Source organism: Scylla paramamosain, chromosome 42, assembly GCF_035594125.1.
Source record: "Scylla paramamosain isolate STU-SP2022 chromosome 42, ASM3559412v1, whole genome shotgun sequence".
Lineage (NCBI taxonomy): Eukaryota > Metazoa > Arthropoda > Malacostraca > Decapoda > Portunidae > Scylla > Scylla paramamosain.
The window spans coordinates 8,395,001-8,409,384 of NC_087192.1; the positions used below are offsets into that span (position 1 = coordinate 8,395,001).

General features: G+C 35.7%; 1 protein-coding gene across 1 annotated transcript in view; it reads left to right on the forward strand.

Annotated features, from left to right (window-relative positions):
* LOC135093140 (dynein beta chain, ciliary-like) overlaps window positions 1-14,384 on the forward strand; it is a 53,820-nt gene that overhangs the window by 23,048 nt on the left and 16,388 nt on the right. Inside the window, exons 35-43 of the mRNA XM_063992044.1 lie at window positions 1-183; window positions 874-986; window positions 1,445-1,638; window positions 1,811-1,907; window positions 2,226-2,348; window positions 2,620-2,781; window positions 6,594-6,793; window positions 7,573-7,729; window positions 8,294-8,482. The exon at window positions 1-183 is cut by the window's left edge and continues 10 nt beyond it. Coding sequence (XP_063848114.1) covers window positions 1-183; window positions 874-986; window positions 1,445-1,638; window positions 1,811-1,907; window positions 2,226-2,348; window positions 2,620-2,781; window positions 6,594-6,793; window positions 7,573-7,729; window positions 8,294-8,482 — 1,418 coding nt within the window. The remainder of the gene's footprint in view (window positions 184-873; window positions 987-1,444; window positions 1,639-1,810; window positions 1,908-2,225; window positions 2,349-2,619; window positions 2,782-6,593; window positions 6,794-7,572; window positions 7,730-8,293; window positions 8,483-14,384) is intronic.

Sequence of the window (14,384 nt, forward strand, 5' to 3'; positions counted from 1 at the left end):
TTCACACGAGTGAAACTGTACGGCTCAAGTTCTTCATCAACCTGCTGATGTCCAAGTACCATCCTGTGATGCTGGTTGGCTCCTCAGGGTGTGGCAAGTCAGCTCTTCTCAATGAAAAACTGAACTCCCTACCTGAAGAATATGCAGTGTGCAATGTTCCCTTCAATTACTATACCACCTCAGGTACTGTATGAAGTTGTCTTGTGAAAATTGTAACCATATACAACACCTATGCCATGCAAATCAGATATTCATTATTTAGTAAATAAACATTCTTCAAAATTTTTGATATATTTTATCAGTATAACAAACATTATTTTGTTGATTCAAAGCAGGGGTTCTTTTCACTAGAGTTTGTTTATTTTGTCAATATGTAGTTATTATGTCATTGTTTGAGTGTTAGGTTAAGCAAAATTGAGCACGTCCACTCTATTTGCTATAGAATATTTCATTTATCATGGGAATATTATATGTCTCATAGATTTACCCAAATTAACCAATGATTATCAGGAAAATAGAATTTTCACATATGGGTTACATAACAATGAAGTTCACATGTTTTTGCAGATATTTAAGTTGCTCACTTGTATGAGCATGCATATCTCTGTCAGCAGTACACAAGGGAATTAAGTGAACTGTAATTTGTAATGCTATTACTTTATTCAGGTTCTTACTTACAGGAAAGTACTTAATATAATTAAAGCTGTAATGATTTTATGATTTATGTGTATGAAATTGCAATAATTGCTTAGAATATTTTTCAGCCTCAAAATAGATGTATAATCAGCAACTTTTCTTTTTCACAATGCTCACAGAGTCATGTCATGCTTTATTGGTTTATTAGAAAATATTCTCTTCTTTTTCTCTCAAAAGAACTGCTTCAGAGGGTGTTAGAAAAGCCCTTAGAAAAGAAGGCAGGGAGGAACTTTGCACCACCAGGCAATAAAAAGTTAGTGTATTTCATCGATGACATCAACATGCCAATGGTGAGAGATTATAATGTACTGGTTCTGAATCATAGCATAATAGGAACTTCTGAATCAAACTGAATTTCTTCATTATTTGCCTAATCAGTTTAACTTTTCTGTTAGAAAGTAAGGGCACAATGCTCATGCACAGTGCTCATATACCTATTCCACCAATCCATACTCTTAACTGTGATCCCTAGTATTTAATCATTTCATTATTTTGTTGCATTTTTGCAGTAGTAAAGCTCTGTATCAGTGCAGTATTTTGTATTAAGTTTATTCTGTGCAAGTTTTGTTTTTTGGTTCATGAATATTGTATAAATATTTAAGATGGTATGATTTTGATTGAAAAGGATGCTGTAGGAAAGAGATGGTTACAGCATTATTAAGCATTGTTGAGTGTAGGAGGGGAGAGGGAGCCTGATAGTGTTGCAGTCATGACAGAGCAAGGAATGAATGTGTTATTCCTCACCAAGGTGGACCAGTATGGGACTGTGCAGCCTCACACTCTGATCCGTCAACACCTTGACTATGGCCACTGGTATGACCGCACAAAACACACTCTGAAAGAAATCCACAATGTGCAGTATGTTGGGGCAATGAATCCAACAGCTGGCTCCTTCACCATCAATCCTCGTCTTCAGCGGCATTTCAGTGTCTTTGCAGTAAGGTATGGGCTCACCAAAATATTTTAATTTTTTTTGCAGTTTCAAACTGTATTGTGCTATTTTTGTTCTTATTTTCTTTGTGGTGATATTTTATTTAAGCATTTGATTCTCTCCTCAAAATCTGTAATGATTTTCACTCTGAAGATTAAAATTGAAAATGTTTGTTTTCCACAGCTTCCCAAGCATGGACAGCCTCAACCTGATCTACTCCTCCCTGCTGGACCAGCATCTCAAGAACCCAGCCATGAAATTCAACCCAGCTCTCATACGGGTGTGACACACAAACTAAACTAAAGTTATCATTTATGAATTTTCCATTGATTCTTAATGACAAGAATAGCTTATTCATGTGGACCCTGATCCTGTTAACTTCTTAAATGTGTGTGCATGCCATGATTGCACAGTAGTATATTAAAATCAATGTATATTATGGTCTTTTTATGCTTTTCTTTCTGGAATGAGTTAAAAGCAAGAGAAGTGCTCCTGAATGATGTAAGGTTTAATGGCCGTTCAACAAAGTTTCATATCAAAGGTTATCATTCAGTCCTCAATGATCTTGTTTAATTTTTTCTCTTTATTTTATGTGTAGATGACAGAACCTCTAGTACAAGCTGCACTCCAGCTGCACCAGAAGATTACATTCACCTTCCTTCCCACTGCCACTAAGTTCCACTACATCTTCAATCTTCGGGATCTCACCAACATATTTCAGGTAGAGTTTACTTGTTTCATTGCTATTTTTTTTAGTATTTTCTATCTTTTGATTTATACACATTGATACAGTATACTTAATGGGAGAACATAAGGTCTGCTAATCAGTTATAGGTTGACTAACAGTGTTAATATGATACTCTTGGAAGAAATCCTCAGTATCCTGCATGCATTGAACCAGGATCCAGACAAATGCATGCTATTATTCCAAATTATGTGAGTTTTCAATTCTCAAGACTGACCATATCACTCAATTTCCTTTCTCATCACAGGGTTTGCTCTTTTGCTCGGGAGAAACAATGAAAGCTCCCATTGAGTTGCTGCGGTGTTGGCTGCATGAGACCCAAAGAGTGTATGGCGATCGCCTCTTAGAGGAAAAGGACCTTGAGATGCTTAACAAACTGCAGGTTGATGTAACCAAAAAGATCTTTGAGGTGAGAAAGACATGCATGGTGGTTTATATGATAGTGTGTGTTTATATGGAGAGAGAGAGAGAGAGAGAGAGAGAGAGAGAGAGAGAGAGAGAGAGAGAGAGAGAGAGAGAGAGAGAGAGAGAGAGAGAGAGAGAGAGAGAGAGAGAGTTTTGATGAATGCAACATTTGAAAACTGTAAAGATGAAGTGTATGGGCATGTACAAGTGGGGACTCTTCTGTGGCTGTCCTTTTTTTAAGGAGTTTCAGAAAAGTATCAAAATAGGCTAACAGATGCATCCATGATTATTACAGTGTAGTATCATGCTGCCCCATTTGCTGTAAATTGAGGCAGGAAATGTGTCATTATAGATCCAAGACAAATCCTGCAGGACTCAAGGGAAGGAAGCAATCTGCAATTTTGGCAAAGGAAGGTGGAGTTGGAGCAGAGACAGGGCTGTTCCATGGAATCAGGCCTTGGAAGGAATATCTAATAGATTCTTTGTGTTTGATGGGAGGAAATCTTGCAGCCATCACTTTGAACTGACTGATATGTGCATTTTGCTCTAATGCACATGCATAATGGTAGCATGATAATTTTCAGATATTTCTGCAACTTGGAACTGGTTTAGAAGCAGAAAACTCATAATACTCATCAGCTTTTATTAATCATTCATTATAATGAATAACAGGCAATAGCATATTGACTCCTTTTAAACATTTTTTTTTTCAAGCATCATCTTTACATTTTTTTTACTTTTTTATGTTCAAGAACGACGATGAAGAGAAAGAGACGGTTATTGAGGTATTTACATTTTTGTGATCTTGGCACTGCTTGACCATGTACAGGTCCTTGCTGGGTTCTGTGCCCCAGGGACTTAGGCCTCTGGGCTCTGGTGCTCTATAGGGTTCAGTCCCCATGAGGTTCCTGTTCCTGGATATGTGTGTCCACCTTGCTTGTCCTCACGTCCAAGGACAAAATAATATTTGTCAGAGGAAAACATGCCGCTAATAAAACAAGGGGCATGATTAAATTGCACTGTGATGAAATGTAATGTACTTGTATAAAAATACATCCATATCCTTGTAATTCTGTGCATTTAAATTATATGCAAATATATGAATGCTGATATATATGCATTAGTTTCGTGTCAAAATGATATATAGTTATTCATATATTTGTGTTACAACTATATTTTTCATAACAGTAACAAAAACTGGCCTTGTTTTTGTTCTGTTAGGCTGCTTACACTTTGTGGCATTCAGAAAAACAATGACACTTTACAATTGCCAATTGACTCACTGTTTATGTACATCCAGCCGTCAAGTACTACCATCTGTATCTTGTATAGCAACTGCCTTCAGGTAAAAGTCATAATCAAAATAAGAATTATAAGCACTTCAGCCTCCTTGAGGGAACTGAAAGGAACAACCATAAGGGGAGACAGAGGGATAAAAATTAAAATTAAGGTCAAATTGCTAAAGAAACATTTGATAATTGGATATACATATGCATATGCTCCTGAGGTACGGTGGGGTGGTCCACAAGACTATCCCTTTTCATCAGGGGCTGATGGGACTAAGAATGTGAATGATGTATGTATGAGTATGTGGTGCTTTGTCTGGATCACCCTATGTAAGATTGCTGGTTTGGGAATATAAACAGAATAGTAAGAGTTTGGTAGTTTATTTAGCTTGATCTATTCCCTAAATAAAATACAAAAGTGATGTTAAAAGTTGCCTGTGCAGTTTTTGCATTTTTGCACGTGCTTTTTTGAGCTTAAGTGTGTGTGTTTTTTTAAGTTCATTATGTTGAGAAACAGTATGAAGATGCCTACATAATATTCATTGACTATAGATGTTCATTGTGCAATTTCATATGCTGTAAAGCACATTGGAAAGCACAATTTTCATACCTTGTAGTATCTGCCCATATCTACATATTGGGTGCCTTCAACACACGTAAGATGCATTGAAGTGTTAAATATTACTTGTCTACTGGTGGGTGTAAAACCTTACTCTGAAAAAAGGCACTATTTAGGTTTGGCATAAGAAAATAGTTAAATTATAGTTCATAGCTTGTCACTGATGTAGATGTAGTTTTTTATTAGAAATCAAAGATGAACATTAGAAATCTTAAGCTTACTGCTCTTAGTGCTGAGGAAGCTAAAAACTGGTATACTTTATAAGGAATTGCTTTATTACACTTATGGTCATGTAGTGCATAAAAAATATGAATGTGATGTATAGTACTTACATGCATGTAATAGCACTTTTGATGTGTTTTGTATTAGTGCAGACTTTTTTATCTTTTGAAGGGGATAGAACAAGTGTGGTTCATTTTTACAGAACACTAAGTTTTTATTATAGAACTGTGTTTTTTTTTTTTATGTGTAATTATTCCATTTTGTGGAGTCTCCAAGTACTGACATCCATCTTCCTTAATTACTTGGTATTTTGTGAGATGTACTTCTAGCCATGACTGGATGAGAATGGTTCATGCATGTGTGGTTACCATGCAAGGCTGTGACCAACTGACAAACTCTGCAAAGTTACTCACATCTCCTTTGGTAAATGACCATTGACAATCTGTCATGTAGAAAAGATTGTTACTCTGATATGATCAGAAAAGAAAACAAATGTTAATATGCACAATGGAATTACCTTAACTGATATGGATGTATATTTATGCATGTATCATCTCAATAATCTTTCCACAGTTACAGATATGATTCAAGGATCTTAGAAATCCATTTGAATGAGAAAGAGACAGGCTAGTGATGAATCATAATTTTTATACATATCAAAATACCCTTTGAAGTCACCTTCATATGCCTTTAGTGGCATTATTTTTGCTTTAAAGTTGAATCAATTGATTTTTTTATCACTAATTTTTTTTTCCTATATTAGTGTTAAGCTCATTACTTTAAGTACCCTACATGGTAATTACAGCAGTGAAATTGATCCCACATTACTTGCCTGTTTGAGTCTCACAAATGGGTAGAAACAAACTAACAGCATATTAAAAGTGTAGTGAAGTCCTGGTGAGAGTTTTCTATAAATCTGGTTTGTAATGCTGTGTTTGAGCCTCAGGACTGAACACTGAGGAATCACCAAGAGCACTAAGTGTCTCCCTTCTCCTCACTCTGTCCATCTTCACAGTCCTTGCCATTGAGATCTCCATATTTTCATGTCATTATGTGTGTGTGTGTGTGTGTGTGTGTGTGTGTGTGTGTGTGTGTGTGTGTGTGTGTGTGCATATTGATGATTCCCATATTCACAGTCCAGAGGAAAACATTCTCTTCAATTTTCAATTTTTCCATATGTAATTTTGGGGGGTTTGCAGTGTGTGTGTGTGTGTGTGTGTGTGTGTGTGTGTGTGTGTGTGTGTGTGTGTGTGTGTATTTACCTGTTTACCAAGTTGTATTTACCTAGTTGTGCATTATGGGAAAAGAATTATGCTCGTGCTGTCCCATCTCCATATCTTTTAATATCCAACTTAGCCTTGAATCAATGTATACTTTCTGCATTTACTATCTCCTCATCCAGACTGTTCCATACATCAATACTTCTATATGGGAAACTCTCTTCTATAAGCACTCCTCATCAGCCTCTTTCCATGTCCTCTAGTGTCCTGTGTATCCCAGACCATTAAGTCGCTCAGGTGCACCTCCTCTACTCCCTCATATGTGTGTGTGTGTGTGTGTGTGTGTGTGTATGTGTGTGATGCTTATCATTCTGCTTTAATACTGAACATTGTAATTGTGAATTCGTACTTTTCTTGCCACATGCATCCTCACCCATATTCTCATGGACAACCCGACTTTGGATAAAAGGAGCTAGATGAAGGAGAGGTCATGGCAACACCAAATGTGTTTTGTCATTTTGCACGAGGAGTTGGGGAGCCACGCTACCTCCCTATACAGTCTTGGACGGACCTCAACACCATTTTACAGGATGCTCTCACCACCTACAATGAGCTCAATGCTGCCATGAATCTAGTGTTGTTTGAGGATGCCATGGCTCACGTCTGTCGGTAAGTGAAAGTGACTAATTAGGAAAATAACTGACAACCTTTTGTAATAATGACGTAAATAAAGGTTCATAGGTAATGTACCACTGTCACATTGCCATGAGAGAAGATAATGCTCTCAGAATGTCAGTCTACACTCTAACTCTTATTATATTCCAGCCATTATTGAAACCTGTTTTGTAATGCATGCTTCTTGAAGGCTCCAGGCATGGTGAATGAAATTGTAAAGGCTCAGATTTTTGTATTAAAGGAAGCATATATAACAGTAAGAGAAAGTAGTGAGTGAAAAGGACATGATGTTTACTTTGTTCATGAGGTGAAATAATTTACTAATAGGGACTGTTTGTGTGTGTGTGTTTGTGTGTGTGTGTGTGTGTGTGTGTGTGTGTGTGTGTGTGTGTGTGTGTGCAATGATCAGTTAATATGAAGCATGCAAGACTTGAGTGAAAATCATGTTATTCTTTCTCTATAAGTACATTTCTTCAACTTGTCCTTGTTTGCACCATTACAGGATCCAACTCATTTCAATGATCAAGAAGCAAAATTTTTAACACTGTTTCAGCATCTAGTCTTTTGAAGATTGTAATAGTAATTTCTTAGGAAATATGTATTAAACTTTATATAGTTCAGTAGTAGTATATGAGTTTTTGCAGTAGCACCTTCCTCTGTGCTGAAAGATCTTGGCACCTTGGTATTTACTGAAAGGCTAATTTACTAAGCTCCTGAAAACATGATCTAAGGAAACCAGCAGTATTTTGCTCCTTACTGGCACTTGCACATAGGATTAATCGCATCTTGGAGTGTCCTCGAGGCAATGCTCTTCTGGTGGGAGTGGGAGGTTCAGGCAAACAATCCCTGGCCCGACTTGCAGCATTCATATCTGGTCTTGAAGTGTTCCAGATCACACTCACCAAAGACTACGGCATTCAGGAACTAAGGGTAAATATTAATTTGTCTCCATTCAGTTACTCTTTGTTAAGGGAGGTGTTAATTTGGTACATAGATGCATAGGTAGATGGATTTTGCATTTGTTGTTGATTTATTAAGTTATGGCTTTTTACATATTTTTTTTGTCAAATTTTTTGTTTTTATATATTGTTTGTATACTGCCTGATAGGTATGAGAAAGAAAAAGTTATATAGAATGAAGGTACACTTAGACAAATTACATGCTTCTTTTGCAGGTTATAAAAGGGTATTTGTATATGCCTGGAGAAACTAAGATGAAAAGACTTGAGTTCAGTTGTCGAATGTCATGTACTTTATCAGCAGAGATACTTCTCACAGCTTACAGTTCTCAGTTTTATGCAATTTGGCCAGAAGCTTTCTTTGTTACAATGCAGTAGGTTTCTGATTATGTGATTATTTTTCTCTGACTCTTCTTCACTCTGCTGTAGGCTTTGGGACAGACAGTGGTGGAGAAAAAAACAAAAAACAAACTCCCAATTGTGTTGTTGTGGTGAACATTTTTTGTATTCTATATATTTTCTTATTTATTTTACAGACAGATTTAGCAAATCTCTACCTCCGTGCTGGCTTGAAGAACCTTGGGACAGTTTTCCTCATAACTGATGCTCACATCCCTGAAGAGAAATTCCTTGTCCTTATCAATGATCTCTTGGCCTCGGGGGAAATACCAGACCTCTTCCCTGAGGATGAGGTGGAGAACATTGTGTCTTCTGTCAGGAATGAGGTGAGGGACCACATGGTTAAGGGTGAGTTATCATATGAAACAATGCAACCCGTTACTAATTAGTACTTTTTATTGTCTTGTGTTTTAACAAGTTTTAACATTTAAAAAAAAATTTCTTTGGTGCACTTTCTGAGTTTTCAAATATTTTGGTATGTATTGATTTTCTTTTTTTTTGCTTCTTATTCTTAATATTGATAATTATGCAAGTATTATTTTTTCCATCATCTTACAGATACACTTTGTATTTCCCTCAAGTAACAAATTATTGATTGTAGATTTTTAGTGAACAACACTGTCAGAATGATCTCAGTAATTTAGTGGTCATAAGTGCAATTCATGGTCACTAAGTCATGCTACAGTTATGTCATCCACTGCAAATAACACACAACAATTTGTGTTGTATACACATTTTCAATATCTGGCAAGACAGTGTCTTGTGGACTGTATCTTCTAACATACTTGTTATCCCAAAGACACCCTGGGAAGTTACTAGGAGAGCATGCACTGGACAAAGATGATATTACACAACCTCACTCTTCCTTTTAATATTCAGTTTTCATTTTGAAATTCCATCCTTGAAGCAGATACATTCTTGTTCTTTCATAAATACACTGGTGCTTACAGTTTTTTCTTCTATAAATACTTAAAGTATCTTTTATGAATTGTTCATAAAGGAATAGATAATTGATTCATACATACCAACTTTTTTTCTATCTCCCAGATATTTTCTCAGGATTATCATATCAAAGATGGAATAATTCAAAACTGGGATTACTGTATCTCACAGTACTATTCATAAGTTTCTTCATCATAGTTTTCCAAGCACTATACCATGTTTAAAAGGCTAACAGTTGATAGTAACTGTGATGTGTGGTACACTTTAATGGAGGCAGACAAAACCATCAGTGTGGACATTTTCACCTATAAAGGACATTGCCTATCAAACAATCTTTTTGATCTCTTGTGGTCATAATTGCAACATACAATTCTTCTCTTGTTGACATTTCTAACTTATCATCATTAGTTTGAAAAACTAGATTTACTCAACCTTTCTGTGCCTTAAATATTCTGTGTTCCATAATACTCAAATGTAACCATTGTTTCAGAGCAGATTTTAGTGTGCAGCTAGCCAGGGACACTCATGGAAATTATTCATCAACAGTGACCATATTCACCCTGTCTTCCTGGCTTCCTTTCTTCTATTATCTAAATATGTCAGTTTTTTACTTTATTTGGTTGCTGTCCAGTACTCCTATCCTCCCATCTCACCAAACTCACATACAATCCTTCTACTTGCAACAGTTACCCTTCTTGCCTGTGATGATTCTCTGCATTCATGTTTTCATGTATATCAGTATAAGCCACTAATGCTTCTCTTAGATTTTCCATCTTTATAATCTTTAAAAGTATGCAGTCTTGAGACATTTTGACAAGTTGGAGGTGAAGGTGAAAAGAGACACAAGGGTTATGGGAAGAGTTTATTTTTTCCCAACTGTTTTCACAGGTGCTTCTTCAGGGGAACTGTTCCCCTGAAGAAGCACCACAGTAGAAGCAAGACAACCTTTACACTTTAGCTAAAAAGGCAAAAAGGTTAGGAAAAAGAAACTAGAAATTCTAAGTCTTTTAACACAGTTGTCTGCACTTATTTATGGTGGCACATGTTGGGAGGGTGAGACAGGTTTCCTTTCTGTAGCTTAAAGCTACAAAACTGCAAAGGAAAATTGGATTTTTAAAAAAAGTTTTCATACAAGTCGCCTTTTTTCCAAACAAGTTCAGTAGCACTTGAAAAAAAACAAAAAAACAGAAAGTTCTAAACTCTGAAAATAATTGAAAAACCAGCAAGGGGAATTTTTATACTGAAGCTTTACACAATCTACAATTACAGTGCTTCATTAAGAAGCTTACTTCATTGAAATAAAGAATAAGTAATTTTCCCAAAATATTTTTACACATATGTTTCTTCACCAATACTCATCCTTATGTTGTGTGGTAAAGGAGAAGAAGAAGAAGAAAAAATAACTAAGATGTGAATAATTACAAGGTATAGAGAAAGTCCCTTAATGGAGTGAAATGAAAGTGAAGATGATGTCATCATCATTATTATTCAATCTTGTTCTTTTCTGTTTTCCAGTAAATATTTATTTTTGTGCATAATTTATATCATCCTTGCTCCACTTTTTCTTTGTTGCATTAGACAAGCTTACTTAAAGGGCACTCCTTTTTGTTATACTTTGTTCTAATCATGCAAACAAAGGCATGAATCTTGCTTATTTCACACATATTTATGAATTTTGAGGATACTATGTGTACCTCTACAGCATAGTACATATATGATTTTTAGATATGATTTAATTTAAATCTTTATTTCTTATTTTCATATAGTATGCATTATATATATATTTATATACTTTATTACATAGTTTTAAGTTTTCCTGGTTATAACTTTTGACCTTTGCTTTTGTTGAAGACCACTTTACTGCTTTCTGCTGCACACTGACCTGTAGTTTCTCATGTTGTATTCCCTTCCCAAAGTGGTGGCTCTGGTTTTGATGAGGGTGCAGTTTTTGAGGTGGGTACCTCTTGAGTCCCCTCGGTTTGCGCCGCACTCTTCTATTGCATTTTGGTGCACACCGCATCCTCACCTTTGTCACTCGCTGCTCACCACTGCTGTGTACAGTTTCACATGGTGCTCATTTTATACTGATACTTGATGGTTATCTTTTTCATCATTAATGTACTGAAAATAGCCTAGCTGCTTCAATACACATGCTATGCTTTTGCATGCATCATTCAGGCACATTTATTTTTTTTAGTTTTAGTATTTCAAATTTGATAATCTTTTCTAATACCTGTTCCAGGGTTACTCAAATTTCATGTGATCTAAGATTACACTGCCAGATTTTGCAAGCCACCAAATTCTTATTCTAAGTTTTGTGCATTTTCCTTATGATTTTCACATTTGCTGTCTTAGTAAGTCAAGTAAAAGTATTAAGTTGATTGTCATAAATAGTCCTTGTGTGTTGGTAAGTGTTTGTTATGGACTCATGGAGAGCTGGAAGGTTTTTAAAATAAGTAGTGTTGGATTGTGGTTTTACCACCTGGTGGTGTAGCAACAGGAAGGCTGTACTGAGCACTGTGTTGACCTTGTATTGTAGTTGTAATAATTTTATGTAAAATGGTCATGTGATTGTAGTAATACTGTGTTGTTAGTAAATGAAAAGCCAGAATAACTGGAACAGACAAGCCCCCCTTCCTTGCTTATCCTTCAATTGAATCTATCCATCCCTTGGAGCTGGAATGAAAGCAGAAGTCACAGTGGTGGCAGCATCATTGCTTTAAAGTCCATAATAAAAGTGGTAACAAGTGGCACGAAAACTCTCTTGGTGTGCCTCCTGCAGATGTGGCTGAACTCTAATGCTGGTGAGTCAGATTGCTGTAGTTGGTTGTTATGAATCATCCAACCAGAAATTTCACTCTGAGTTATCTCTGTTGCTCTGAGTAAGATCTGGATACATTAAAAAAAAAGAAAAAAAAGAAAGAAAAAAAAAGACCAGTTTGTGTTGGGAGAAACAGCACATGCCCATCATTCTGTCAGGATTGTGAAAAATAGACATGCCATGCAGAGTAAGTAGAAGTGTGTGCTTGGTACAGTGATCCTTTCAGAGCTGAGCCATGATCACATAGAATGGCTTTATCTTACCTGCTATCACATTTGTTGTAGATTCCACATTTAGACCACCTCCTCAGTCTTTTTTACCAGTGCTGCTCTGCCACCACTGTGCCTGCTATTCTCTTCTCTAAGAAAAATCTGCTCCTGCAGAAAGAGAAGCAAAGAAGAAAGCCTTTCCCTCCAGCAGTAACCTTTGGTGTTTTTTGTTCTGATATGAAGGTATCACAGACCTGGCTGCTGCACTCTGCCACATCACCACATGACCACCTGTGAGTCCTAACACAACATAGACCTGCTCCAGCCTTCCTGGCTACTGCACTGTCAAGTAACCTAACTGAGTGGATATAATCCAACACCATTTATTTCAAACACTCAATAGCTGCTAAAATGGCGGAATGATGATGCTACACATGAGGTGTGAGCTTCATACAAGCTGAAGTGAATAAAACAGGTATGAAATTTGATTACCCATTATATATATATATATATATATATATATATATATATATATATATATATATATATATATATATATATATATATATATATATATATATATATATATATATATATATATATATATATATATATACACACACACACACACACACATACACACATACATGCAGTATACACTCATACGTGAACAGTATGTGTGCATACACACAATTTTACGCATGCATGCATTATGCATGCATAGATACGTATACATACATTTTATATGTTTATATGTATTATTGTTAATGTAAAAAAACAATCCAAAATAAATCACTTAACATCACTTTTGCATGAAATCAACTCCAGATTTAATGTGAAAACCACATTTGTTTCTCAAAAAAAAAAAAAAAAAAAAGAAATATAACTAAAATTAATAATATAAGCAGAATATAACTTTAAAAAGTTGATTGATCTCCTAGTATGGCCTGTCAGATGTGGCTATACTCCATGTGTGTAATGCAGCCATAAGTGTATTGCACTAAGGAAGAACTGGATGGACAGCTTTCCTTGGTGACAAGCTTGTGGTGGGAGAAACACTGCAGTAGAGCTTTGTTACACTGATTAAGAATCATGCTGAGCAATTAAGAAAAGACACCTTAAAAGAGGTATCAAAGAAAAGCTTTCATCACTTTACAATGATGATTTTTAACTTAATATTTAAGCCAATGTAGATAAGTTGGACAGCACATCTCTTTTACATCTGCTATTGTGCATATTTTTGTCTCATATTCATAGCTTTTGTTTTCAGATCTTTACTTTAAGATTGTAAATGGCTAGGTGGTAATTTCCTTATGATACCTTGTTAACCAGAATGTGAAATGTAAAACTGTACTTAGCTTTGCTGACCTTTAAGTTTATTAAAAAAACCCATTTGAAATATTTTCAGTGAAGTATTTTATGTTCCACTAATTTCCTCCCAAAACCCACCAGGTAGCAATGCTTACAGCAATCTTGTCATCTCAAACCTTGACTCTAGCTCACCAGTTATGATGCTGCTACCCACTAATGTTAATGACTTGAAAGAAGTAACCATTTGTAACAGATTGAAAATAAGCTTCATAGAAAAAAGATGAGTAGTTCATCATATTATTTATGTGCTGTACAGAACATCCACAACAGAAAATATTTACAGGAAACCTTTCCTGGACCTTGGCATACAGAGTAGGGTGGCCAGTTCCTTTCTCTGCCACCTTTGTGTTCCCAGCCATAGCAGCCCAGTATCTATTGTAAGGCTGAGTAAAGCCTGGACCAGGCAGATGTCCCAGAAAATTCCAGCCCTTGTCCAGGATTTGAACCAGGACTTCCTGCATTGTAGTCAGACGATGTATCATCTGAGCTACCATGCTTCCATATATATATATATATATATATATATATATATATATATATATATATATATATATATATATATATATATATATATATATATATATATATGTACTCACACACACACACACACATCACACACATACTCACAGTGAAAGCTTCTATGTTGCATTATATATTCAACCTAGCACATATATATAGAAAATAATTGACATACTTGACATAGCTGAAGGAACAAGTGTGTATTTTAAGGTTTCAATTTGTCCTTGTCACCTCTGCATGTATTCTTTGCACCAGACATGCACATTAATCATGTATCACAATAAGAAATGATAAAACAATCCTCTGCATTAGGCCTTAAATTACAAACTTTGACACTTGGAACCAGCGAAGCATTCTGTTGTCTTG